The following is a 26497-nucleotide window of genomic DNA, read 5'->3' as shown; positions in this document are numbered from 1 at the left end:
ATTCATTTATTCTTGTAGCTTTGTTGTAGATTCTTTCTGACTTTCTATACACATAGTTAAATTTTCTGAGATTAAAACAGTATTTTCTCTTCCTGTACAATATGCATATGTACTTTCTTTCTGTTTCTTTTTCTTGCCTTACTGCGCTGGTCAGAACCACCAGTGCAGTGTGGATACACATGGTGGGCGCAGACACCCAACCCTCATTCTAGGCATGGGAGCAGGTGTTCAGACCACCACTGACTGTGATCTTGGCTGCTGGCATTTTGTGGCTGCCCTTGGTCAGACTGAGGAAGTTCCCTTTTATTCTCAGTTTCCTCAGTTTTTTTAATCATGAATGGTTGTTTCTGTGACTCTATCGAGATGATTGTATTTTCTATTTAATCTGTTAATGTGTTAATTACATTGATTTTCAAATTAAAATTAACATTGTGCTCCTGGGACAGACCCATTTCGTCATGATGTTAAAGTTATCCTGTTTGTATATTGCTAGATTCTACTCAAACCTGAGTAAGACTGGACTGAACTTGCCCTTTTTTGAAATGTCTTTACCGAGTTTGGTATGAAGGTTTGTCTGTCGGCTTCATAAGCTGAAATGGGAAGTTCGTCTTCTTTTCCTATTCTCTGGAAGGTTTTTAAAAATTTTTTATTTTTACTTTTTTATTTTTGTTTATTTTCTTTGAGACAGTGTCTCATTCTGTTGCCCAGGCTGGAGTGCAGTGGTGTCATCACAGCTCACTGCTGGGATTACAAGTGTGAGCCGCTGAGCTCAGCCAGAAATGGAATCTGTAACTTTTAAATCCCCACAAAGAAAGTTTCATGTCCAGATGGTTTCACCAGTGAATTTTATGAAACATATAAGGAATAAATAAAACAAATTTTACATAAAACCTTCCAAGAGGCCAGGCACGGTGCCTCACACCTGTAATCCCAGCAATTTGGGAGGCCAAGCAGGGAGGATTTCTTGAGCCCAAGAGTTCTAGACCAGCCTGGGCAATATAGTGAGACCCTATCTTTATAAAAAATGAAAAGATTAGCTGGGTGTGATGGTGTGTACCTGTGGTCGCAGCTACTTGGGAGGCTGAGGCAGGAGGGGGATCACTTGAGCCCAGGAGGTTGAGGCTGCAGTGAGCTGTGATCATGCCACTGCACTCCAGCCTGGGTGACAGCTAGACCCTGTCTAAAAATAAAAATAAAAAATAAATAGATTAAATTTATTTAATCTTTACTGAGTTACAGTACTACTCAGATGTTCTATTTCTTATGTTATTTTGGTGAGTTAGGTTTTTCTAAAAATGTGCCCATTTTATCTGAATTTTTCTATTTATGTCATGAAGCTGTTCAGTCTTTTAAACTAAAGCATCTGCACTGACGTTCCCATTTTCTTTCCTGTTCATCATTGATGCTTTCTCTCTTTTATTTCCTTGATCGGCCTCACCAGGGCTGTCCGTCGAATCGGTCCCTCCAACACCAACTTTCATCTTTGTCAATCTTCTCTATGTTTGTTTTTGGCTCCTTAAGTTATGCTCTTATCTTTGTTATTTGCTTAATTTTACGCTTTTATTTAAATTGTTCTTTTTTCCCTAACATTTAGACAAGCATTGTCTGTAAAGAAACAGATAGTAAATATATACTCTCTCGCAACCACTCAGAGGATAGAAAAGTTAAGGTACCGCGTCTTTTGTTTTATCAGGCTGGCTTAAAGGTTTTTTCTTTCCTTGGGTTTTTGACAACATGAGAATGGTTTTCTTTTGATTTATGTTAGGATTTATCGTGCTTCTGGATTCTGAGGCCTGATGTCTGTCTCTAGAACATGCTACACTGTCTCTTCAGATACGGCTCCCTCCCCGTCTGCTTTCTGTGGCTCCGATTACACATACATTAGAGTTTGGTGCCAGATCCCATGTTTCCTAAACTCCCTTACAGATTTTGTAAAACAATATTTTTACATATTCTATCCTCTTGATGCTTCATGATTCAATGAATATTTTCTTCTGACCCATCCTGTATTTTACCATTTCTCTCTTCAGCTGTTTTTAAGCCCACTCATTTGAGTTTTTCATTTGTTATTGTATTTTTCACTTCTAGAATTTCCATTTGGTTTTATGCCAGAATTAACACTCTTGTTTTTAATTCCTTGAACTTGGGTTTTTGTTTTTTTGTTTTTTTTTTTGAGACAGTTTTGCTCTTGTTGCCCAGGCTGGAGTGCAATGGTGCGATCTTGGCTCACTGCAACCTCCGCCTCCCAACTTGAACTTGTTTTTAAGGCTTAAACCTGAGTAATATTCTGTGACAGTATTACATATGGTTCTTTTTTATTATGTTAAAATATACATAACATAAAATTTACCATTTAACCATTTTTGAGTATCCAATTAAGTATTAATATATATTAATATAATTAATTATACAATGTTGTTACAATGTCTTGCAACCATTACCACTGTTCATTTCCAGAACTTTTTTATAGACAGGGTCTCACTCCAGTCCAGGCTGGAGTGCAGTGGTGTGACGTCAGCTCAGTGCAGCCTTTGACTTCCCAGGCTCAAGCAGTCTTCCCACCTCAAATCTGCCCCCATGATCCAGTTACCTCCCACCAGGTCCCTCCTCCAACACTGAGGATTAAAATTCAACATGAGATTTCAGTGGGGCAGAGAGCTAAACCACAGCAAATGCCTCCAGGGACCCTCCCTGCTGTGGCTCACGTCCGAGTTCCCTCCTTTGGGCTGGGTGCTCTTCCCTTGTCTACTTTGTACCCATTCATCTGCTGTTGCCACCTTTTGGCTCCTTGCACACTTTAAGCGTGGTCATTGTAAAAGCCTGTGTCTGTATCTCTTACCTGGGAGGCACTCTGGGCCCACTTTCATTGTCTGTTTTTTTCTTTGGGCTATGAGGCTTTTCTTCTCATATGACTGGTAATCTTTGGTTGAATGCTGGACATTCTGTATGAAAGCAGCAGTAGCTATTGGAGGCCCTGGGTGCTGACTGCCTGGTCTCGGGGGTGCCCACTGGTCTCGGGGGTGCTCCCTGGTCTCATGGGTGCTGGTCTACATCCAGCTCACCTGACTCCTGGGGTGCTGCCCCTCAGGACGCTTCCCAGGCTCCCCCCTTCCAGGGCCCCTCAACTCCAGTTTTCCCACCACCCCTCAGACGCCCTGCTGGAAGCAGCTGTGTTTCCGGGTAGAAGAGGCCAATGCCGGTCGTCTCTCAGGACAGCCTCCTCCCCATCCCAGCCTCACAGTCCCTCAGTACCTCCAGAAAGAGGAATTTCTTTCTTTTATTTATTTATTTATTTATTTATTTATTTATTTATTTATTTTGAGTCAGAGTCTCACTCTGTTGCCCAGGCTGGAGTGCAGTGGTGTGATCTCAGCTCACTGCAACCTCTGTCTCCTGGGTTCAGGTGATTCTCCTGCCTCAGCCTTCCGAGTAGCTGGGATTACAGGCGCGCACCACCACACCTGGCTAATTTTAGTATTTTTAGTAGAGATGGAATTTTGCCCTGTTGGCCAGGCTGGTCTCGAACTCCTAGCCTCAAGTGATCTGCCCACCTTGGCCTCCCAAAGTACTGAGATTACAGGCGTGAGCCTGGAAAGAGGGATTTTAAATTGCATCTGGAGTCCCTCTCTGAGTCAGTGTCTCTGCCTGTGGAGGAGTTGGGAACTGAGGATGAGCAAGTGGTGGCAGGTGGCCACCTCTGAGGCCTCTGCAGGGCACAGCCTGGGCCTGGTGCTCACTCCTCGCTCTGTGTCCCTGGCTGGTGTAGAGGCTGTGCCCAGGTGGGCGTTCTCAAGGCCTTGGCGGAGTGTGGCATCCCTGTGGACATGGTGGGAGGCACGTCCATCGGGGCCTTCATGGGTGCCCTGTACTCTGAGGAGCGGAACTACAGCCAGATGCGGATCCGGGCCAAGCAGTGGGCCGAGGTAAGCAGGCACCCACCACCCTCGCTGGAGCACAGCCCCCAGGTCCTTGCTGGTGTTGGGGGACGCTGGGGCCATTGGCCTCTGCATGTGGCTCTGCAGGGCCCTGCCCTCGAGGAGGCTACCCCCTGAGGCCTCCCAGTGCAGCTTGTGAGGCAAAGGAGCAGCACAGAGAAGGCACGGATGTAGGCTGGTGGTGGGAGGCAGTCTGATCCATGCCCGGGTCTGAGATGGTGGAGATGGTGGAGATGGTGGTGGGAGACGGTCTGATCCATGTCTGGGTCTGAGGTGGTGGAGATGGTGGTTGGAAGTGGTCTGATCCATGCCCGGGTCTGAGATGGTGGAGATGGTGGAGATGGTGGTGGGAGGTGGTCTGATCCATGCCCGGGTCTGAGATGGTGGAGATGGTGGAGATGGTGGTGGGAGGCGGTCTGATCCATGCCCGGGTCTGAGGTGGTGGAGATGGTGGTTGGAAGTGGTCTGATCCATGCCCAGGTCTGAGATGGTAGAGATGGTGGAGATGGTGGTGGGAGGTGGTCTGATCCATGTCTGGGTCTGAGATGGTGGAGATGGTGGTTGGAAGTGGTCTGATCCGTGCCCAGGTCTGAGATGGTGGAGATGGTGGAGATGGTGGTGGGAGGCGGTCTGATCTGTGCCCAGGTCTGAGATGGTGGAGGTTGATGACGGGAGGCTGTCTGATCCGTGCCCGGGTCTGAGATGGTGGAGGTGGCTGCAGGATGACATGGAGGCCAGGATTGTGGAAAAGGAGCTGATTGTTACAGCCCCTGGGAATAAGAGGCACGGAGCCTCCACGGGGGTTTCTGACCCAACGGCCAGGCAGGGCAGCGTGAGCAGCTGAGGATGGGCTGACCAAGTCCTTCCCGCAGGCTGGGGGCCGTGGGGCTGTCCCTGGTGCATGGCACCCGGCGTGGGTTGATTTAGGGCAGGGAGATGTTGGCGTGGGGATGTGAGATCAGGTCAGGGTGGCTCAGTGTCACGGGGGATGTAAACTACTTTGGCCACTACTCTGGCCTTGGGATAAATAGATTCCAGAATCAGAATACCAAATACAGAATCAAAGACAACAGTGAGAGCAGGCTCCCCTCGGGCAGCAAAGGGAGGCAGCCGGGTTCCGCTCCCCAGCAGACGTGGCCGCCGTCTGCCCTCCTCAGTGCCGTGCTTGCTTTTGTGGAGCAAAACCGAGCTTTGGTTGGAGTCATGAGTAGCATCAGAAGGGTTCGTGTTCTCCTTTTAAAAGGAAAGAAAATTCGTCACCCCCTGTGCGGCAGCAGCTCCCAAGCAAGCCTGTGCTGCATTCACGTGGCCTGGGCTGCCACCAGTCCCGAGGCCACTGACACCTTCTCCCCTCTCTGTTCCGAAATGTTTCTTTCCCTAAAATGAGTCACCCAGTCACCTCCAGTGTGGCCGCTCAAAAGAGGGCTTGGGAAGTGGCACACAGCAGGACGGCCTCAGGGACAGCGTCCTTGGGACAGAACCCGCCATGGGCAGAGGTGGCTCTGAGCCGGTCCTGTCCCAGAGCCACCTGGTGGCCCTCTCCCTGTCTCTCCCTCTGCGGGTCTGGCGCTGGGGGGCCAGGTGTGGGAATGGCCAGAGCTCTCTGGGCTTGTCCTCCTTCCGTGCTGGGAACGTTGGGCCCTGGGAACTGGCCGGGGCAAGGTGGGGCCGGGGCTGTGTGCCTGCCCCTCATGCTGAGGAGAGGGGACAGCGGGCGCTGTGGTCTGGCTCATCACTGTGAGCCCCTCTGGTACTGGGCAGGGGCTTCCTCAGGGAAGGACCGGGGTCTCCTCTGCCTGTGGCCGAGGCGTTCTCACTGCCTGCATCACATGACGTAAGCACGTCCAGCCCACACTCCAAGCGCTTCCCTCCCAGCCTCCGTCCCCTGAGCCCTGGCTCACTGTGGCAGGGAAGACCCTTCCTCTCCACCCACACTGGGCATTGAGGCTAGTTTGAGGTCAGTCTCGAGTCTTCTCCACCCACACTGGGCATTGAGGCTAGTTTGAGGTCAGTCTCGAATCTTCTCCACCCACATTGGGCATTGAGGCTCGTTTGAGGTCAGTCTCGAATCTTCTCCACCCACACTGGGCATTGAGGCTAGTTTGAGGTCAGTCTCAAGTCCTCTCCACCCACATTGGGCATTGAGGCTAGTTTGAGGTCAGTCTCGAGTCCTGCCTGCCTCACCGAGGAAGGATTGGCCCCAGGCCCACCCAGAAGGAGCCCAAGAGAGCCTGGCTTCCCCGGGACCCCCGATGGAGTACCGCAGTGGCATGTGAGCCAGGGCTGGGTGGCTCTGACCTTCCCGAAAGCAATCCACTGTGTCCCCCTGGCCCAGGAACCTCATGTGCCCAGCAGCCCGCCCCGAGCTCTCTTCCTTGCTGACCCTCTGGCCACAGGCATGGGCACGCCTTGCCCCAGAGCTGAGCAGGGAAAGCCGAGGAGGCCCCAGACATGGGGGTGCTGCGGAGCCTGCGAGGGTAGGGCCAGCGAGGGCTTAGGGGTCAGGAAGGGACCGAGGGTAGGGCTGTGTCCTGGCTTTCAGGCCCTGGGGCGTCCACCAGCCTCTGCTCCCTCTGAGGCTCCAGCCAGGGCGCCAAGCCCCAGGACCTTGGGTGGGGCCCAAGGACACTCCAGACCCCCGTTCCATTCATGAGAGGCCCTCAGCGCGCCATGTGTCTGCTGTGGCAGCCCGCAGGGAGGGTGGGAGCCTTCTGTAAATTGCGCATGTGGCCCCAGGGCATGATGTCCATGATGAAGGCCGCACTGGACCTCACCTACCCCATCACATCCATGTTCTCCGGAGCCGGCTTCAACAGCAGCATCTGCAGCGTCTTCAAGGACCGGCAGATCGAGGTGCACCCCCACCCTCAGAAGCCCATGCAGCCCCCAGTGCCTGTCCCCTCCTGGCCCCCCCACCTCTTGGCCCTGGGTCAGCCTCCCCAGACACGGGACAGGAGCGTGATGGGAGAGGGCCCGTCTGAACCCCGTCCGCCCGCAGGACCTGTGGATTCCCTATTTCGCCATTACCACCGACATCACAGCCTCGGCCATGCGGGTCCACACCGACGGTGAGCACTCCTGCTGCACAGGGGCGGCCGCTTGGGTGCAAGGTGTGGGCAGGGGGAGAGCCCAGCAGCCCCGGGGTTGGGAAGGCCGCGGGGTCTCCTGAAGGATGCAGACGTGTGGGCAGCTTTGTCCATGGAGGACACAGGATGCCCCTACTAGGGGCACAGACAGGAGGGGTTGTGGCCTGGGCCAGAGACCTCAGACGGGAGGGGGCGTGGCCTGGGCCAGAGACCCCAGAAGGCTGGACGAGACCCTCACACAATCAACAATGTTGGCCTAGACTGATGGACACCATGTAGGAGGACAAAGTGAGGGGCTCCCTGAGTCCTGGGGCGAGGGGCTCACCTGGTTCAGGGGGATGAGGGGTTCACTCGGTCATGGGGTGAGGGGCTCCCTCAGTCCTGGGGTGAGGGGGTCACAGCAGTTGGAAGTCTTGGGCACACGTAATGCAGTGCGACCCCAGAGAAAGAACTCAATTTTGTTCAGCCCTTGGGCCATGAGCTTCCCTCTGTGGAAGGGCCTCAGAGAGTTGGGACCTACCAGCTCCAGGACTGCAGTGGCAAGGCCCTGAACCCCGGACCCAGGAGGAGCCTCCTCCAGGTAACCAGCAGCTCCGGGCCCCCTCCCCAGGCTCCCTGTGGCGGTACGTGCGTGCCAGCATGTCTCTGTCCGGTTACATGCCCCCTCTCTGTGACCCCAAGGACGGACACCTGCTGATGGATGGGGGCTATATCAACAACCTCCCAGGTACTACAGTGGGGGGACCACGCCCGGCAGGAGCACAGGCTCCTGGGTCACACCGCCTCGTGGCCCCTGCCACAGCTGCCTCCACTCCGAGAAGCCTGGGCTGGAACACGTTTTCCTTAGAGTGTGCCAAGGGAAAATGTCAGGCTGGCATCAGAGCTCCGAGAACATGCACACGCATGTACACGCACACGCAGGCACTGGCAGCATGTGCTTCAGCATATGGCCCTGTTTGTCAGCTCAGCAGCGTGCAGAACAAAGGCCAAGTCGAGGGACTGGAAGCAATTAAGCCCCATCTGTGCCCACAGTCAGAGACTAACAGCCTGCAGGTGTCGAGCTTGCTGGGGGCCAGGCCACTCCTGTCACCTGTGGGATATGCGGTCAGAAAGGCCCAGGACACAGCCTTGTGCCCAGAGCTGCCCACCGAGCTGGGCGTGTGGGTCTTCTGCCTCTAGAAAGTGTAATGGCGGACAGGAGACCCCACAACCCCCAGGTCAGGGCTCGGCGAGGCAGGCTCTGCCCCCGTCCCCTGGCTCTGCATGCCTGTCCAGGGGGTAACCAGGGCTGGCTTCTCCCTAGCGGATGTGGCCCGGTCCATGGGGGCAAAAGTGGTGATCGCCATCGACGTGGGCAGCCGAGATGAGACGGACCTCACCAACTATGGGGATGCGCTGTCTGGGTGGTGGCTGCTGTGGAAACGCTGGAACCCCTTGGCCACGAAAGTCAAGGTGGGGTGCTACCGGGCGGGCTGGGCTGTCGCTGCTGCTCCTCCCTGCAGCTCCACACCTGTCCTGCGGCAGGGGAGTGGAGGCCACTCCTGGGCTCTGAGGCCAGCAGGTCTGGGGCCACCCCTCACCACCCCTGTCGGGCGAAGGAAGTCACGAGGCCGGACGGGCCTGAAGGCTGTGGCAGCCCGCAGGGAGGACCCCCGGCCTGGTGCTGCTACCCTCTCCCCCCTGAACCTACCTACCCCAGAGGATGGGTCCCCAGAACCTGTCCTGCGCCACGGGCCAGGCTGGGACGGGGGTAGGGGCCGGAGCAGGAGACTCAGGCGGCTGTGATGGCAGCAGGTGTTGAACATGGCAGAGATTCAGACGCGCCTGGCCTACGTGTGCTGCGTGCGGCAGCTGGAGGTGGTGAAGAGCAGTGACTACTGCGAGTACCTGCGCCCCCCCATCGACAGCTACGGCACCCTGGACTTCGGCAAGTTCAACGAGATCTGTGTGAGTGCCGGCCACCCGCGGCGGCGGAGGCGGGCGGAGGCACTCTGGTGGCTGCCCCTCCCCGCTTCCCCCTTTTGAGAACACAGGAAGTGGGGGCCTCCCCACACCTCCTGATGGGGCCCTGGGGATGTGCACAGGAAGTGGGGTACCAGCACGGGCGCACGGTGTTTGACATCTGGGGCCGCAGCGGCGTGCTGGAGAAGATGCTGCGCGACCAGCAGGGGCCGAGCAAGAGGCCCGCGAGTGCGGTGAGTACGGGCGCCAGGACCACGCCCAGCTCCCCGGGCCACGCCCAGCTCCTCAGGCCACGCCCAGCTCCTCAGGCCACAGGCCCTGCCCCACTGGCCAAAGACTCCAGGGCTAGGACAAGGATTGCTCAGAACGGCGCATCTCCCGGGCCCCTGCCCTTACTTGGGGGGCAGGCGGAGGCTGCAGGGAGGGCACAGGGTGGGTGGGGCCTCCCCACAGGAAGCAGGCTGGGGACTGGCAGGCGGATGTCCACGGGCAACGTGCTGTCCTCACCCCACCCCCAGGTCCTCCCCTGTCCCAACGCCTCCTTCACGGACCTTGCCGAAATTGTGTCTCGCATTGAGCCCGCCAAGCCCGCCATGGTGGATGGTGAGTGGAGGCGCAAGACGAGGCCGTGGAGACGTGTGTGGCCTCCTGATTCTGTGTTGGGCTCGACACCCCCACCCCAGAGGCCCACGGCCTCCCCTCCTGCCCACATCCACGCCCAGGCTCCAGCAGCTGGGGTGCTTGGTGGCACTCCTCTGTCCCGGGCACCACGTGTCCCCACAGCAGTGGGACTGTGACCACCCCGGGTCACCCAGCCCCTGCTCTTCATTCACCCCACGTCCCAGCCATAGCTCAGGCCTGAGGTAGAACCACGTTTTGCTTCCCACCCCACCCCACCCCACCCAGTGGGAAATGGGAATGAAGGCTGCTTGTCGGAGGGGCCGCAGGGCAAGAAGGGCGGGTCCACTACCCTCCATGCTCCATCCAGGGCCCTGCGATTGGGCCTTCGGCCAGTGGCCTCCTCACAGCAGAACTGGACATTCTCCTGGGAGACGTCTTCATGGCTGCCGCGGGCCAAGAGGGCCCTGGGCAAGGCAGCCCCTATCCACAGATGCCAGGTCTGGGGTGCTGGAGCCCTCAGGGTGCTTTGCTGACAAAGGGAGGAGTGTCTGCCTGCTCCTTGTCCTTGTGGAAGACCCACCAAGTGATGGGCTGGGGCAAGGCTGGAGCCAGACAGAACCAGGGGTGGTGTGCAGGGCTGCCCTGGGACCAGGTGGCTGCGTGTAGGGCCCCGGGCCACCTGGGGGCAGGGGTGGGCATCTGTGGCCGGTTCTGCCTCTGAGTGTGGCTAGGCTGGGCATGGTCCCTTCCTTGAGAGGGGACTGATGCAGCCCTACCCTCGGCGCCAGACGAATCTGACTACCAGACGGAGTACGAGGAGGAGCTGCTGGACGTCCCCAGGGATGCATACGCAGACTTCCAGAGCACCTCGGCCCAGCGGGGCTCAGACTCGGTGAGCAGCTGGGCGTGGTCCCACCTGGTGCCTGCAGCTGAGCCTTGGTGCCTGGCCCTGAGCCGGCCACTCCCTCCCTGTGGTCCCACTGGGTTACCAGCGCTGCAGAGCCCTGGCTCTGCCTGGTCCTCACCTGTAACATGCGCTCTGCTTGCAGGAGAACGAGTCCTCGCTGTGGCATCGACACCCCAGCCTGGCTTTCCCAAAACTGTCCGAGGGCTCCTCTGACCAGGACGGGTAGAGACCTCTGCTAAAGAGCCTGGATGCAGCGTCTTCCGTGGGACTGTCCCCAAGGCTGAGGCTCCTGCCAAGTCCTAGGGGCCTCTGTACCTGCCCTGCTGGAAGCCCTGACTTCCCGGGGGCCCCAGGCTGTGTTAGGGTTCTCTGGGCCTCTTCTTATACTGGCAGCCCTGCACACTGGGCCCTGTGAGCCCCCCCGCAGTCCTGTGAGGACCCTGAAGCCCTGTGAGGCCCCCCTGCAGCCCTGTGAGGCCCCCCCGCAGCCCTGTGAGCCCCCCTGCAGCCCTGTGAACCCCCTGCAGCCCTGTGAGCACCCCTGCGAGCACCCCTGCAGCCCTGTGAACCCTCTGCAGCTCTGTGAGCCCCCCGCAGCCCTGTGAGGCCCCCCCACAGCCCTGTGAGCCCCCCTGCAGCCCTGTGAACCCCCTGCAGCCCTGTGAGCCCCCCTGCAGCCCTGTGAACCCTCTGCAGCCCTGTGAGCCCCCCTGCAGCCCTGTGAACCCCCTGCAGCCCTCTGAGGCCCCCTGAAGCCCTATGAACCACCTGCTGCCCTGTGAGGTGTGGGAGCCCTGATGCTGCCGTGTGATGTTTCAATAAAGGTGGATCTGACTGTTGGACGTGTCTCCCCGGCCGAGGTCCCTGTGGCAAAGAAACACTACTGGCTCTCCCTGAGGCGGGTGATCCCTGAGGCTGGGCAGTCCCCAGTCCTCCTCAAAGGACCCCACTGCTGGGGCCTGAGAGCCCTAGGGTGGCAACTGCAGGCCAGGCAGGTAGGGCGTCCAGAGTCTGCATGGAGCTGTGGCCCCTCAGGACCAGGACGGGCCCCTCTGTCTCTCTCTGGTCTCGTGCACTCTGGGTGTCCCCTAAATTGGCTTCCCCATCAGTTTGAGGGCCCAAACTGAACAGGGAGCCCTTTTGTGTAAGGGGAGGGAGAACCGGCCGCCCTGTGACCCCTGTAGGTCTGAGCAGCAGATCGTGAGGGCCGAGGGCCCAGGACTTTGCGAGCAGGGGGCCGCTGGCCTCAGTTTCCCCGCTCTGGAGGCCTGGACGAGAGGGCGCGAAGCCAGGCCGTCCGGCCCCGCCCCCAACTCAACCCGGGCCCGGGCGTCACGGTGGGCGGGGCCATATGTCCTCTCCAAGCTTTCTGGGGACCCTGACGTCACGCTAGGCGGGGCCGACCGCCCCTCTGGGCCCGCCCAGGCCCTGACGTCACGATGGGCGGGGCCGGCCCTCGGTCCCGGCAGCGCTCTCCCGGGAGCGGCGGCACGCGCGGAGCGCCGGGTGCGGCCATGCGGGGACCGGGCCCGACCCCGAGCCCGACCCCGAGCCCAAGCCCGTGCCGGAGCCCGAGCGAGACCCCGAGCCCGAGCCCGAGCCCGAGCGCGACCCCCAGTGCGGCGCGGCTACCCCGGCGGAGGCGGCGGGCGCGGGGCGCGCTCTGAGGCCCGGGGGATGCGCCGCCGCCTCGACCATGGGCGCCGCCGCCTCCAGGAGGAGGGCGCTGAGGAGCGAGGCCATGTCCTCGGTGGCGGCCAAAGTGCGGTGAGTGCGGCGGGGTCGCCTTCCCGGCACCCCGCCCCGGACCCCCGACCCCGCCCGAGTCCGCCCCTGCCCCGCGGGGCTTCCAGGCCCCGGCCTGTCCCACTGAGGCGCCCTCCCCGCGTCCCGCGCCTTCCTCTTCCTGGCCCTCTGCCCTGCCCTTCCCTCCCCTCCCCTCGCGAGCGCGTGGTGGGCGAGCGCACCCCCCAGGTCGGGAGTGGCCTCCGTTCCCCCGGGGAACAGCAGCCGACCGGCCTCGCGACCCCTCTCCACGGTCCGACGGGCAGGGGCCGGGCCTGCAGGCCTGGCCAGGACGCACCAGGACCAAGGGTGTGTGGGCTCCCGGCGGGGGACGACCCCTGACCCTCCCTCCAGACGCCGAGGGCCTGGCTGCGGACCGGACCCCTGGCTCTTGTGCGGCCCGGTGTTTGGGAGGGTCGTGCCGTGGCCTCTGACCGTGCCCTCTCTGTCCACCCTCAGAGCAGCCCGAGCGTTTGGAGAGTACCTGTCCCAGAGTCACCCTGAGAACCGCAACGGCGCAGGTAGGGGCACGCGAGGCCGTGCCAGGGCCGCCCAGATCCCCCAGCCCAGGGGATGCTGATCCCTGCCTCCGGGGGTGGAGCGTGAGGGGCATTGGTTGCGCGTGGGCCCGGCGCCCTGCCGGCCTGGCTTCCTCACATCCCCTGCCCTCCCTGCCCGAGCCCCAGGAGCAGTTCCCAGCCGCTCGTCACCATGGCACCCACCCCGCCTGGGCCGTTGGCATGGCAACAGGCCTCCTGGCTCCCCCAGGGCTGGCACCACTGCCTCTGGGGGCCAGCTGGTGGGGGGAGGGGGGAAGTTGGCATCAGGCAAACGGTGCGATAGCAGGCTGGGGGATGGCCTGCGTGTTCCTACCCGGCAGGACCGCACACAGGTAGCACGGAGTCACCCAGCCTCCACGCGCATGCAAGAGCTTCAGGCCCAGATAGGAATGAGGGGCTCAGAAACACTCCAGTGCCTAGGGTTTGGGCAGCCCCAGCCCCCCACAGAGGCCAGGTGCCCACTGGGTGTTCCCTGCCTTTAGCCTGCTATGAAACCGGCAGCGGGGGGCCCACGCGCGGCAGGCTCACTCAGTGTCTCTCCCAGATCACCTGCTGGCTGATGCCTACTCTGGCCACGACGGGTCCCCCGAGATGCAGCCGGCCCCCCAGAACAAGCGCCGCCTGTCCCTCGTCTCCAACGGCTGCTACGAGGGCAGCCTCTCAGAGGAGCCCAGCATTAGGAAGCCCGCAGGCGAGGGCCCTCAGCCTCGAGTGTACACCATCTCTGGGGAGCCCGCCCTGCTGCCTAGCCCCGAGGCGGAGGCCATTGAGCTGGCAGTGGTGAAGGGGCGGCGGCAGCGGCACCCTCACCATCACAGCCAGCCCCTGCGCGCCAGCCCTGGCGGCAGCCGGGAGGACGTCAGCAGGCCCTGCCAGAGCTGGGCGGGCAGCCGCCAGGGCTCCAAGGAATGCCCCGGGTGTGCCCAGCTGGCTCCTGGCCCCACCCCTCGGGCCTTTGGGCTGGAACAGCCACCTCTGCCTGAGACCTCCGGTCGCCGCAAGAAGCTGGAGAGGATGTACAGCGTTGACCGTGTGTCTGGTGAGGGGCTTGTGTCAGGGCATGGACAGGTTTGGGGGTGCATGCCGCTGCCAGGGTCTGACAGCAGCAGCCACTGTGAGGCTTGGAACAGAGGACAGGTGCTCAGGTCACAGCATGCCAGCGGACTCAAGATTAAAACCGGCAGGCTCCTGCTGCGGCCTCCACATCCTGTGAGCTGTGAGCTCCCTCAGCTCCTCAGCAAAATCTGCCAGGCCTCACAGTCCGCTTTCGCCCTGCCAGCACCAGGTCAATCAAGGAGTGCTTCCTGGAGGAGGGGGCCTGGGAGGATCTTAAGGGATATGTAGGGAGGAAGCACCGCTTAATCAGGAGACTGGGCTGCCCTCTGAGAGTCCTGGGGAGCTGTTGGGGCCCAGCCAGGCAGTGGGTCCCTTCCCCAGGGTTGTTGAGTTGTGTGGTAGCTTGTCCACCAGCCAGAAAGTCACTCCACTGTCCCCACACTTGGGCATCAGGGAAAGGCTGTGGGGGCCCTCGGAAGGGGACAGCCCTCAGCAAGGTGGTCTCCAGCCTCGGTGAGGGCCTCCAGCTAGAGCATGGGGGCTGCAGAGAAGGCCTCAGAGCCTCTTCTGCCCAAGGGAAACAGACGCATTGTTTTCCTGGGCCTCATGGAGACAGACTGTGCTTTCAAAGGAATGTTCCTCAAACTTTGGGTGGCCAAAGGGGAAGTTAAGCCAAAAAAATCAAAGTGTCAAGTCACCAAGAGCGTGGTCTTGGTGAGTGAGCAGCAGACATTCGAGCACTGCCCTCTGGGCCCGTGCGGGGATGCCATCCTCCCCCCACCTGCCCTGGTTGCCAGCTTCTGCTGACCCCTGGACCCAGAAGCATCTGCTTCCCAACAGGGAGGAAGAGGCTTCAGGAAGCCCTGCTTCACCCAGCCACCACTCCTTTTTGTCTCTCTTAGACGACGTCCCCATTCGTACCTGGTTCCCCAAGGAAAATCTTTTCAGCTTCCAGACAGCAACCACAACTATGCAAGCGTGAGTCTTGTGCCCACGACGTGGGGTCAGGGCCGGGTGGTCTCTTTCTGCTGCTCAGGAAACAGCACTTTTTCCCGGCCTCTCGGCCTGCCAGGGGGGCTGCTTCTGAACAGCCCCACGTGCCCATGCTGTGCCAGGCCTGCCAGGAGGGCCAGGGCTGGCTGCTCTTCCCCTCCCATGGCTGGTGCCCAGCCCCCCTCCACAGTCCTGTGGTCGGGGGACCTGGCCCAGGGCTGCAGCTGATGAGCTATCAGTGGGGTGTGGGGTGTGGCATGGTTCTCCTGCTCCTATCCCCTCTCCTCAGCCTGTGTCTGCCCTCTCTCAAATCCCAAATAGAAGCCTATTTCAGTTTCATACGTGCCATAGGTCATCACAGTTTCAGGGTCCCCCCCAGGGACCTGCTCCTCTCTGTCTGGACATACATCTGGGTTTTCTGTTCTGGGGTTCCTTCCAGGGAAGTTCCCTTTGCTGCATTGGCCCCCACACCAAAGAAGTGCCCTGCCCAGGGGAGTCCACCCCACACGCAGCCTCAGGCTGCCTGGTCTCAGCAACTGGTCCTGGTGGCATGGGCTGCAGTGACATCAGCTTCCGTTGCCCATTGAGGGCTGGCCAGCAGTGTAGCCAGCATCCTGCTGGTGGCTGGGTTACCTGTGAGGGACCTATTGGGTCAGTGACAAGAAGGGAACTGTAGGGATCGGGTGGGGGCTAAGGGGAGGCCCAGGGTTGAGCTCACTGTGTCTTCTCTCTCACGCCATCCCTTCTGGCCCTGGCTTCAGCATCTCGTAAGTACCTGTGTGACTTGGTGCCTAAGGGCACAGCCGTTGTCCCTGGGGAGACCCTCCCGCCCCCAAATAGGTTTGGGCAGGCCAGGGACCTGGGTCTTGAGGAGGTGCCGCTCTCTGCGGGCCTGGCTCCCAGCGGGCACCGAGGTCGTAGCAGGGCCTGCTGGGAGCTGGGCCTCGACAGGTGAGGCAGGCTGGGACTCCTCTGCCCGGCCCCGTGCCCCAGACGCCCTGCTGGGCCCTCTGCTCGCACCACTGTCCCGACGTCTGTGTCCCTCCTGCCTCCGGCCAAGGGCAGTGCTGACTCGCGGTGGTTTCCCAGGGTGTTCAGGGGCTACGCGGAGAGGAAGCGCCGGAAACGGGAGAATGATTCCGCGTCTGTAATCCAGAGGTAGGGCCTGCCAGCCACTCGCCACCAGGGTCCATCTCTGGTCTGTGCTGGCCTGGCCTGGGCCCCCTCGGCCCTGGCAGACCTGATGGGGGAAGGGTGGTGGCGACCACTGGCCTGGCCCTGCTCTGGGGACGTGGCAGGCAGGAGAGGCCATGTGGCCCGGGCTGCAGGAAAGCATCTCACCCTCAGTCCTGCACTCCGAGGACACGTGTCTCTGGGCTGGGGCCAGCGGCAAGGCCCCTCCCCCGCTCCAACCACAGAGATGTGTCTGGGAAGCTTTTTTGCCCGTTTCGGATGTTGGGCCTTGGCAGGGTCCAAAGTTTGGGGGAGGAGAGGACCTGCCCCTGAGGTGGCTCAAGGACACAGAGCAGGAGAGGGGGCTCCTACAGGCCCCCAGCCCGCCATGGGGTGGTGCAGACGGGAGCCCCGCTCTGCTGCAGCGCAGGCAGGCTGGATCCTCTGCCACATGGGCATGGAGGCTCAGGGCGTGAGTCCCGGGCGAGGACGAAAGGTCAGAGCCTGGGAATGCAGCTCGGGAGGAGACTCGATCCAGAGCGCCAGGCATTGCACCTTTGTTCTGGGGTTGAAGGGGAGCCCTGGAAGGCTCTCGCGGGAAGAGCACTGGGTGGGATTTGCCTTTGGGTGGGAGGTGGTGCCAGGAGCCAGGGAGAGCATTGGCTTCCCACACCGAAGGGGTGAGAGTAGAGCCATGACCCTACGGGGGCTAGGTGGGCAGGGGCTGCCGTCACCCTCTCACGGCCCTCTTCAGCCCCTCGCTTCCTCCCCCAGGAACTTCCGCAAACACCTGCGCATGGTCGGCAGCCGGAGGGTGAAGGCCCAGAGTAAGACCCCGTGGGGCGGGGGTGGGGGGGGTAGCGTTGCGCTTGGCTGGTTGGGGCTTTGCGTGCTGCTAGCTGCGCTAAGAACCACCCCCGCCCTAACCCCAGCCTGGCCCTGCCTCAGGCTCCTCCCCTTCCAGCCACGCCCCCAGCTCGGCACAGGCTCCTCCCCATCCACGCCCCCAGCCCGGCACAGGCTCCTCCCCTCCCAGACTCCGCCTCCGGCCCCGCCCCAGTGTTCGCAGATCCTGCCCCTGAACCAACCGAGCCACTGGTCCCTGTCTGCTTCATGTGCCTCAGACCCCACCCACATCAGCTTCCTCCACTGCCCAGGGCCCCTGTGGTCCCCTCGCCTGGGGCCTGAGACTCCCGAGGCACCGCCCTGCCCGCTCGCTAATGCGGGTTTTGCTCTCTGCAGCGTTCGCTGAGCGGCGCGAGCGGAGCTTCAGCCGGTCCTGGAGCGACCCCACCCCCATGAAAGCCGACACTTCCCACGACTCCCGAGACAGTAGGTGCCCCGCACAGGCCCGCCCACCTTCCCCAGAGCCTCCCCTAGGCCCCAGACCCCTGCTGGGCGTCCCCTGCCAGGGCCGCTGGGCTGCGCTTTTGCACTCTGAACCTTGGTTTACCTATTTGTGAGATGGAGACGCCCTTAGCATCTCCGATCTCAATAAGCTGCGGCAGTGCTGGCCGTGGGCGCCTGTAGGGCCGTGCCCACCGCCACTCGCAAGAGGCCCTGAGGGACAGGGGGCTGCGGTGCCCACCCCCACTCCCTCCCAGGCGCCCCGCGGACTTGGCTGGAGCTGATGCCTGCACGCGCCTTCCACCAGCCTCGCACCAGGGTCTCCCTGCCCACATCAGGCCGCTGCCCAGTGGTGTCCACAGGCCCGTCCTGCCGGGCTTGCTTGGAGGACCCTCCGGGACGGGGCTTTCGGGCCCTGTGGGCCTTGGGGCCATGGCCAGGATAGGAGGTGCTGCCGGGCCTGCTGTCCTGGTGACCCTCTTGCTTCCCAGGCAGTGACCTGCAGAGCTCCCACTGCACGCTGGACGAGGCCTTCGAGGACCTGGACTGGGACACTGAGAAGGGCCTGGAGGCCGTGGCCTGCGACACCGAGGGCTTCGTGCCACCAAAGGTCATGGTGAGGCCCAGCCCGGGCAGTGCTCCTCTGCACCCCTAGCAGGACTCGGCCCCATCCCAAGAGTCTAGCCAGCTCTGCCTGGGAGAGGGTGTCTCACAGGGCTGTACCCTTGGGCTGCCTGGCAGCCAGAAGGTAGCCTCATGGGGGCTCCCACAGCCCCTCGGCTTTTGGATGGGCCTGGCGCCCCTGAGCAGCTCTTTGTCTCCCCAGCTCATTTCCTCCAAGGTGCCCAAGGCTGAGTACATCCCCACCATCATCCGCCGGGATGACCCCTCCATCATCCCCATCCTCTACGTGAGTCCCGCCCCGGGCCCGACCCCACAGATGCCCTCTTGCAGCCCCACCCTGGGCCAGCGCCGGCACCCCAGGTCCCCAGGGTGCTGTGGCGCTGCTGGCTCTGACGCAGCCTTGATGTGGCCTTGTGGCCTGTGTCTGTCCCCAGGACCATGAGCACGCAACCTTCGAGGACATCCTTGGTATGTGTCTCATTGGCCTTCTCTCTGCTGGTTCCGGGGCTGGGAGGGGCAGACGCAGGCAGGGGTGCCCCTGGGGCTGGGGTGGGGGCCGCAGCACTCACACCCACTCTCCCACAGAGGAGATAGAGAGGAAGCTGAACGTCTACCACAAGGGAGCCAAGATCTGGAAGATGCTGATTTTCTGCCAGGTGGGGCTCAGTGCTCTTCTCTTGCCCAGGAGAAGAATCGTGGTGGGGCAGGGGAAGACCAAAGGGAAGAGGTCAAGTTGAGGGAGACCAAGGGGAAGAGGTGTTTGGGGGGAGACCAAGGGGAAGAGGCGTGGGGGGGGATCAAGGGGAAGAGGTGTGGGGGAAGATCAAAGGGAAGAGGCTAGACGTTGGTGGGGGAAGACAAGGGGAAGAGGCGTAGACGTTGGTGGGGGAAGACCAAGGGGAAGAGGCGTAGACGTTGGTGGGGGAAGACCAAGGGGAAAGGCATGGGAGAAGACCAAGGGGAAGAGGACCAAGAGGGCCAGGGGGAGGAAGACCAAAACTACCTCCCACGTGTGTGCGTGTGTGCATGTGTGTGGGAGAGGGGGAGGAGGGAGGAGAAGGTGCCTGACCACAGCTTCTTACAGGGAGGTCCTGGACACCTCTATCTGCTCAAGAACAAGGTGGCCACCTTTGCCAAAGTGGAGAAGGAAGAGGACATGATTCAGTGAGAAGCCGGGTGCTCTGGGAGCGGGGAGGGCTGGAGGCAGAGTCCAGGCCCCGGCGTGTCCCTCCCCCACAGTCCCTCCCCCACGGTGCCCTCTGTGGAGTGGGGTGCCTGTCCCCTGCCACTGGGTGACCCGCCCCTCTCCACCAGCTTCTGGAAGCGGCTGAGCCGCCTGATGAGCAAAGTGAACCCAGAGCCGAACGTCATCCACATCATGGGCTGCTACATTCTGGGGAACCCCAACGGGGAGAAGGTACAGTGACCCCCAAGCCCCACCCCAGACCTCTGGAGACCCCCGACGTGGACAGACAGGGCAGGGCCTTCCATGTTTCCTGGCATGTTTTTTCCTTCCCCCGGGCATTCCCCTAGAAACCCTTTATGCCTGAGCCCAGCCAGGTTTGGGGGGTCTGAGAAAAGAAGGTGGGCCCTGCTCCCCATCTCCTCCCTGCTCCCCCTTCCCCATCTATCTGCCTCGGACTCATGGCACCCCGCTTCCTCCAGCTGTTCCAGAACCTCAGGACCCTCATGACTCCTTATAGGGTCACCTTTGAGTCACCCCTGGAGCTCTCAGCCCAAGGTGAGTTACCCAGGCTGGGCCGAAACTCTGCAGCTACTGCAGGGCCACGCTGGGGTGGGATCCCGAGGCTGCCGGCCAGGCCTGAGCCTCCTGCCCCCGCTCCGCCCAGGGAAGCAGATGATCGAGACGTACTTTGACTTCCGGTTGTACCGCCTGTGGAAGAGCCGCCAGCACTCGAAGCTGCTGGACTTCGACGACGTCCTGTGAGGGGCAGAGGCCTCCGCCCAGTCACCATCAGGCCGCTCCCTCTGCACTGGGACCTGGGGCTGGGCCGCCTCGTGCTCCCCGGGACTGTGTGGCTCTGGTCTTGCCTGGAGCCACTTCAGGGCACCTCAGACGTTGCTCAGGTTCCCCCCGTGGGTTCCGGTCCTCGCCGCACCCATGGCCACAGAGGCTGCAGTCCCTGGGGGCCGGGAGGATCCCGCCCCATGGCCCGTGGATGCTCAGCGGCCGGGCACTGACCTGCCATGCCTCGCCTGGAGGCTCGGCTGTGGGAACCCCTCCATGGGGTTCATAGAAATAAGTGCAATTTCTACACCCCCGAAACAATTCAAAGGGAAGCAGCATTTCTTGTTAACTAGTTAAGCACTATGCTGCTAGTTACAGCGTAGGCACCCCAGCCCAGCAGCCCAGCAGCCCATATGTGTTCAGGACCCTCCCTGCCCACCCCCTCCCTGCCGTATCAATCACCAGCACCAGGGTGGCCCGTGTGCATGGGGCCAGCGTCGCTGGGCTGCCCAGCCTGGCTCTGTCTACACTGGCCGAGTCTCTGGCTCTGTCTACACTGGCCGAGTCTCTGGCTCTGTCTACGCTGGCCGAGTCTCTGGCTGTCTGTGCTTTCACTTACACTCCTCTTGCCACCCCCTATCCCTGCTTACTTGGACCTCAGCCGGCGCTGGACCCGGCAGGGGCAGTCTGGGCAGCAGGAAGGAAGGGCGCAGCGTCCCCTCCTTCAGAGGAGGCTCTGGGTGGGGCCTGCTCCCCATCCCCCCAAGCCCACCCAGCATTTTCATTGCTGCTGTTGAGTTCAGCTTTTACCAGCCTCAATCTGGAGGCTCCATCCCAGCACAGAGGCCTGGGGCTTGGCAGGGGCCCAGCTGGGGCTGGGCCCTGGGTTTCGAGAAGCTCACTGGCACCACAGTGGGCCCCTGGACCCGGCCGCGCAGCTGGTGGACTGTAGGGGCTCCTGACTCGGCACAGGAGCTCCCAGCTTTTGTCCACGGCCAGCAGGATGGGCTCTCGTGTATATAGCTGGGGCTAGGGGGCAGGCCCCCCTTGTGCAGAGCCAGGGGTCTGAGGGCACCTGGCTGTGTTCCCGGCTGAGGGAGGGCTGGGGCGGGGGCCAGGCTCAGAACGATGTACGATACCCTCATAGTGACCATTAAACCTGATCCTCCACCGTGGCCGTGCGGGTCTGTCCTCTCGGTGCTCTCCAGGGGCCTTCCCGTGCCAGCTTCTGGGCCCTCTCCTCTGAGGTCACTGCTGCAGGGGCTTCTTGCCTGGACAGAGTTGGAGCTGGGCCACTAGACCACCCCACAGGGCATAGCCGGGGGGGCCAGCACAGGAGGGGACGGAGAGGAGCTGCAGGAGGGCTGGGGGGAGGCTGCAGTCTCGGAGAGGGGTCTCGCCGGGTCTGGAGGGGACAGCAGAGACAGCCCGTTCCCCCTGCCGACTGAAGGCACCAGGGAGAGGGCTGTCTGTCCCTCACGTCACCCTGTGTGTACAGTCAGCAGTGTGGCCACAGATGGGGGCCACTCTCAACTCAGGTGTCCCCAGGGCCCAGACCGCTACTAGGCACAGCCAGGCTGGCTGCCAGCTGGCTCCCTGCCCTGTGGCTGGGGGATGGAGCAGCAGGTATCAACTGGGCTAGGGTCAGGGTCAGGGAGCCACTGGTGCACAGCCTGGCACAGCCTGGCAGGCTTGAGCCCAGGGTGCTGGGGGTGGTCACACAGCCGTCAGCCACTTCCAGCTCTTCCAGGGCATTCTAGATGGGGTCACAGGAGGGGGCAGGTTTCAGTGCCAATTTGAGTGTATAAAGTTTTAGGTAAATTCCAAATGCCTATAGACTTTCTGTTATTCAGTTACTATTTGAAAGTGAAATCATGGGGGATTCCAGTCTCCTGTCTGCAAAGTTGATGAGACAAGTCGCCACTGCCTGGAATCTGCTGATGCTGCCATTGCAGGCCTCGAGGGTGGCACGCTTCAAAGTAGGACAGCACGCGGGGTCACCACGTGCCCACACACTGCACTGCTCCAAAGGCACGTCTGTCCGTCACCTGAGCCTTGAGTCCCAGAACAGCCAGACACTCCCCCGCCCCTGCCCTAACAGGGACCCTGCAGCCCTAACCCGTCAGGCGGCTCCTGGGGCTGCTGCGGCCGCACGCCCGTCCCACACGGTCCGGTCCGTAGGGTCTGCTGGAGCGAGTGAGGCCTGGGGGGTCTTACGTATGGTCCATGAGGTTCCCTTCCTCACGCCATAAGCACCGGGGGAAGTGAAAGGAGGAAGAGATGTCGGAGCCAGCAGGCCCAGAAGCAGACGCAGAAGGTGGTGGCCCCACAGGAGCAGATGCAGAAGTGCCAACGGGGAAGGAGGTGGCCCCACGCAGAGGCAGGTTGGGCCAGGGCGGGGGGGCTGGTGACCAGGGCAACCTCGGCTACTTTGCTGCACCCGCCCTCGCCTCCCTTGAAATACAAAAACAGCAGCAGCAGCCAGAAATAGTTGAGGAAGATATAAGAAATATTTGCCACACATGGGAGCGACTAAGGTCCTTAATATTTAAAGAGCTTTTATATGTTCCTAAAGAAAATGACAAAAGCCGATAGGGAAAAGTGAGCAGAGATGTGGAGAAACCATTCGCGGAGCAGGAAACTGGCCGGGAATTCCACGAAGAAAGTCCTCATCCCATCAGGAATCATGGAAAGGCCAATGAAAACGACGAGGTAACCCCTTTTTAATTTGAGAGGGTTTTGATCTGTCGCCCAGGCTGGGGCTCACCGCTGTCTTGATCTCCTGGGCTCAAGCGATTCTCCCATCCGCTCAGCCTCCCGAGTAGCTGGGACTACAGGCATCACCATGCCTGGCTAATTCTTTTATGTTTTGTGGAGACAGGGTCTCACTGTATTGCCCAGGCTAGTCTCAAACTCCTGGCCTCAAACAATCCTCCTGCCTCCTCGGCCTGTCACAGCCTTTTTTTGAAGGTAATGTGGTAACAGCTCTTAAAGTAGTGTGACTGATGAGTGCACAAGCCTGTCCAGCCCCAGCCACCCCCGGCACCTTTCCCGAGGGTGTCTACTGCCCCGCTGTGCCGTGCCCGCTAATCTGGGCGTGGCCCAATCACACAAAGGCTTTTCTGGAAGGATCCGATGTTCATGAGGCTTATTGCTAAGGAGGAAGATGCAACAGGTCCAGCTGTTCCAAGTGACTGGGTCACCCTTCGCATCCATGTGGAATGTCTTCTGCCACCTGCCTGGATGCACTCTCGTGACTACCCAGCAGGCTGGGAACAGCACTGGGAACAGCCCCCGCCTGCCCCAGCGACCTGCCTGCCCTGCTCTCAAGTGCAGACGCCCAGGCCTACACGTCCACGCTCACTATACAACCCCAAGTGGCCCCCCGGGCAGCCCCGTGGCCGGACGTGCACCTAGCAGAGAAGCCACCCTTGAGACCTGGGATGTGGTCTGGGGGCTGTGTGGAGACCTCCAGCCAGGGTGCCGGAGCGGCTAAGGGCAAGCAGAGGTGTGATTCCTGTCTGTAAGGTATTACGCCCGTGAGCAGGTATCAATAATGTAGGCATAATCGCAATGGTGGAGGGAGCTGTGGCGGTCACACCCTTGCTGTTAGCATTGCCTCTGTGGGGGCAGGAGAGAGCAGACATAAAACCTGTCCTTGAAAGGTGCAAGATGGCCCCGATGGCTCCCTGCCCCTGTCCTGGTGCCTGCAGGCAGGCGGGTCAGCTCCCCTCCTGCTGCCAAATCTCCCATGCCTCTGTGTGCTGTCACCCCTGCTTTCTGGCCTGAGGGCTGGGAAGGGAGGTCTGGGGAGCCCAGGAGATGAGAAGTACCCAAAAACCACCCCCAATGCCCCCCAACCCTCAGGCGCGCCTGTGTGTCTGTGTGTGTCTCACTCTAACTCACCCAGACAACTGACTTGAGCAGCCAACCTTGGTCATTCCCAGAACCACCACTGGGGGGCACACGTGTGGCTAGACCGGGGGCGCCCGAAAATCTGTCTCTACAAAAAGTAAAAAAAAAATTAATGGGGTGTGGTGGTGGTGGTGCGTGCCTGTGGTGTCAGCTATTTGGGACGCTGAGGCAGGAGGATCACTTGAGCCCGAGAATTCAAGGCTACAGTGAGTTAAGATTATGCCACTGCACTCCATCCTGGGTGACAGAGCAAGACCTTGTCTCAAGAAAAAAATTTTAAATGAGTAAAATTTAAAAAAACAGATTTTGTCAGTCTTTCTGTCATTTCAGCGCCTTCTCAACCCCGGTGTCTGCTGACGGCCTCTTCCCTGCGGTCAGGATTCTCACAGTTCTTTGGGTGTGGAGGAATTCTGGTTTGTAATTTTTTTTTTTTAGACAGAGTCTCTTTCTGTTGCCCAGGCTGGAGTGCAGTGGCGCAATCTCGTCTGACTGCAACCTCCACCTCCCAGGTTCAAGTAATTCTCCTGCTTCAGCCTCCCAAGTAGCTGGGATTACAGGCGCCCACTACCACGCTTGGCTAATTTTTTGTATTTTTAGTAGAGACGGGGGTTTCACCATGTTGACCAGGCTGGTCTCGAACTCCTGACTTCAGGTAATCCACGTGCCTTGGCCTCCCAAAGTGCTGGGATTACAGGCGTGAGCCATCGCGCCTGGCCTGGTTTGTAATATTTTCAATCTTACTTAATGAGACTTGGAGTCTTCCTTTTATCCTATGGTGACCATTGCTGTTTTAGTTTCAGCCTCAGTGGCTATTGGTCCAAGGTCAGTTTTTCTCCAAGATTTTGGGGCACCCACTGGTCTAGTCACACGTATGCCCCCCAGTGGTGGTTCTGGGAATGACCAGGCTGGTGGTCCTGAACTCCTGGCCTCAAGTGATCCACGTGCCTTGGCCTCCCAAAGTGCTGGGATTACAGGTGTGAGCCACCACGCCCGGCCTGAAGACTTTAAAGTAGCTATTACAGTAGTGCCCGACTGAGCCATCGTGAGCACTTAAAATGTTAGAGTAGAAAGTCTCAGCAAAGGCTGGGCCCGGTGGCTCATGCCTGTAATCCAAGCACATTGGGAGGCCGAGGCAGATGGATCACTTGAGCACAGAAGTTTGAGAGAAGCTTGGGAAACATGGTTAAACCCCGTTTCTACTAAAAAAAAAAAAAAAAAAAAAAAAAAAAATCAGCCGGGCATGGTGGTGCATGCCTGTGGTCCCAGCTACTTGGGAGGCTAAGGAGGGAGGATTGCGTGAGCCAAGGAGTTCACAGCTGCAGTGAGCTATGATCCTGCCACTGCACTCTAGCCTGGGTTACAGAGCGAGATGCTGTCTCAAAAAATAATAATAAAATAAGAAAGAAAAGAAAGTCTCAACAAATAAATAGAACCATATGAAAATTTTAGAACCAAAAAACACAATAACCAAAACTGAGAAAACGAAACAAACTTCCTTGAGCAGACTCAATAGCAGAACGGAGACGGCAGAGGGAAGAGTCAGTAAATGTGAAGACGGATCAGCAGAGATTATCCCATCTGAACAACAAAAAAAGATTAAAAGACTAAGTGGGCAGGGTGCGGTGGCTCACGCCTGTAATCCCAGTACTTTGAAAGGCAGAGGCAGGCGGATTACATGATGCCAGGAATTCAAGACCAGCCTGGCCAATGTAGTGAAACCCCATCTCTACTAAAACTACAAACATTACCCGGGCATGGTGGCGGGTGCCTGAATCCCAGCTACTCAGGAAGCTGAGGCAGGAGAATCGATTGAACCCGGGAAGTGGAGGTTGCAGTGAGCTGAAATCGTGCCACTGCATTCCAGCCTGGGCGACAGAGCAAGATTCTGTCTCAAAAAATAAAATTAAAAAGTAAAAATAAAATATCTGAAGCAAAACCTGACAGAATTGAAAGAAGAAGTAAACACATTCATGATGACACCAGCATTCTTCTCAGTAATAGAACTAATGGACAATCAGCAAGATATTAATACTGACACTGGCCAGCTGGACACAAGCACACTTGGAGAACACTGCACCTACCAACGGCAACATCGAGATTCTTCTCAAATGCACATGGAGTAGCACCAAGATCAGCCAGATTGTGGTTCAAAAACAAAACCTTAGCAAATTTAAAACAATCGAAGTTGGCCAGGCGCGGTGGCTCACGCCTCTAATCCCAGCATTTTGGGAGGCCGAGGCGGGCGGATCACCTGAGTTCAGGAGTTCGAGACCAGCCTGGCCAACCTGGTGAAACCCCGTCTCTGTTAAAAATAAAAAAAAATTTGGCGGGCATGGTGGCACATCTGTAATCTCAGCTACTGGGGAGGCTGAGGCAGGAGAATCACCCGAACCCAGGAGGTGGAGGTTGCAGTGAGCCTCCATTGTGCCACTGTACTTCAGCCTGGGTGACAGAGTGAGACTTTGTCTCAAAAAATATATATATATATATATATATATATATTTAAACTGAATAAAATGAAAATACAACATATCAAAAATTGAGAGAGATAGCTAAACAGTGCT

General features: G+C 59.4%; 2 protein-coding genes across 4 annotated transcripts in view; both read left to right on the top strand.

Moving 5' to 3' along the window:
- PNPLA7 (patatin like phospholipase domain containing 7) overlaps nt 1-11351 on the top strand; it is an 86723-nt gene extending 75372 nt beyond the window's left edge. Inside the window, exons 26-35 of the mRNA XM_030818320.1 lie at nt 3767-3923; nt 6672-6788; nt 6934-7003; nt 7632-7748; nt 8325-8473; nt 8816-8968; nt 9106-9216; nt 9502-9586; nt 10393-10496; nt 10654-11351. Coding sequence (XP_030674180.1) covers nt 3767-3923; nt 6672-6788; nt 6934-7003; nt 7632-7748; nt 8325-8473; nt 8816-8968; nt 9106-9216; nt 9502-9586; nt 10393-10496; nt 10654-10737 — 1147 coding nt within the window. The 3' untranslated portion in view covers nt 10738-11351. The remainder of the gene's footprint in view (nt 1-3766; nt 3924-6671; nt 6789-6933; nt 7004-7631; nt 7749-8324; nt 8474-8815; nt 8969-9105; nt 9217-9501; nt 9587-10392; nt 10497-10653) is intronic.
- Nucleotides 11352-11937: 586 nt separating this feature from the next.
- On the top strand, nt 11938-21193 carry NSMF (NMDA receptor synaptonuclear signaling and neuronal migration factor). 3 transcript variants are annotated; one of them, XM_030818307.1, is made up of 16 exons: nt 11938-12278; nt 12756-12817; nt 13401-13895; nt 14815-14890; nt 15667-15672; nt 15995-16063; nt 16853-16905; nt 17321-17410; nt 17917-18041; nt 18252-18335; nt 18484-18517; nt 18635-18705; nt 19134-19213; nt 19364-19466; nt 19715-19790; nt 19900-21193. In XM_030818307.1, the coding sequence occupies exons 1-16, from the start codon at nt 12208-12210 to the stop codon at nt 19995-19997; spliced, it is 1593 nt and encodes a 530-aa protein (XP_030674167.1). In that variant the 5' UTR covers nt 11938-12207; the 3' UTR covers nt 19998-21193. The 3 variants fall into 3 exon arrangements, with proteins under 3 accessions (XP_030674167.1, XP_030674168.1, XP_030674169.1); XM_030818308.1 differs by lacking the exon at nt 15667-15672; XM_030818309.1 differs by lacking the exon at nt 15995-16063.
- Nucleotides 21194-26497: the final 5304 nt, after the last annotated feature.

Source organism: Nomascus leucogenys, chromosome 8 (genome assembly GCF_006542625.1).
Source record: "Nomascus leucogenys isolate Asia chromosome 8, Asia_NLE_v1, whole genome shotgun sequence".
Taxonomy (NCBI): Eukaryota; Metazoa; Chordata; class Mammalia; order Primates; family Hylobatidae; genus Nomascus; species Nomascus leucogenys.
This window is presented reverse-complemented; position numbering and strand designations above follow the sequence as displayed.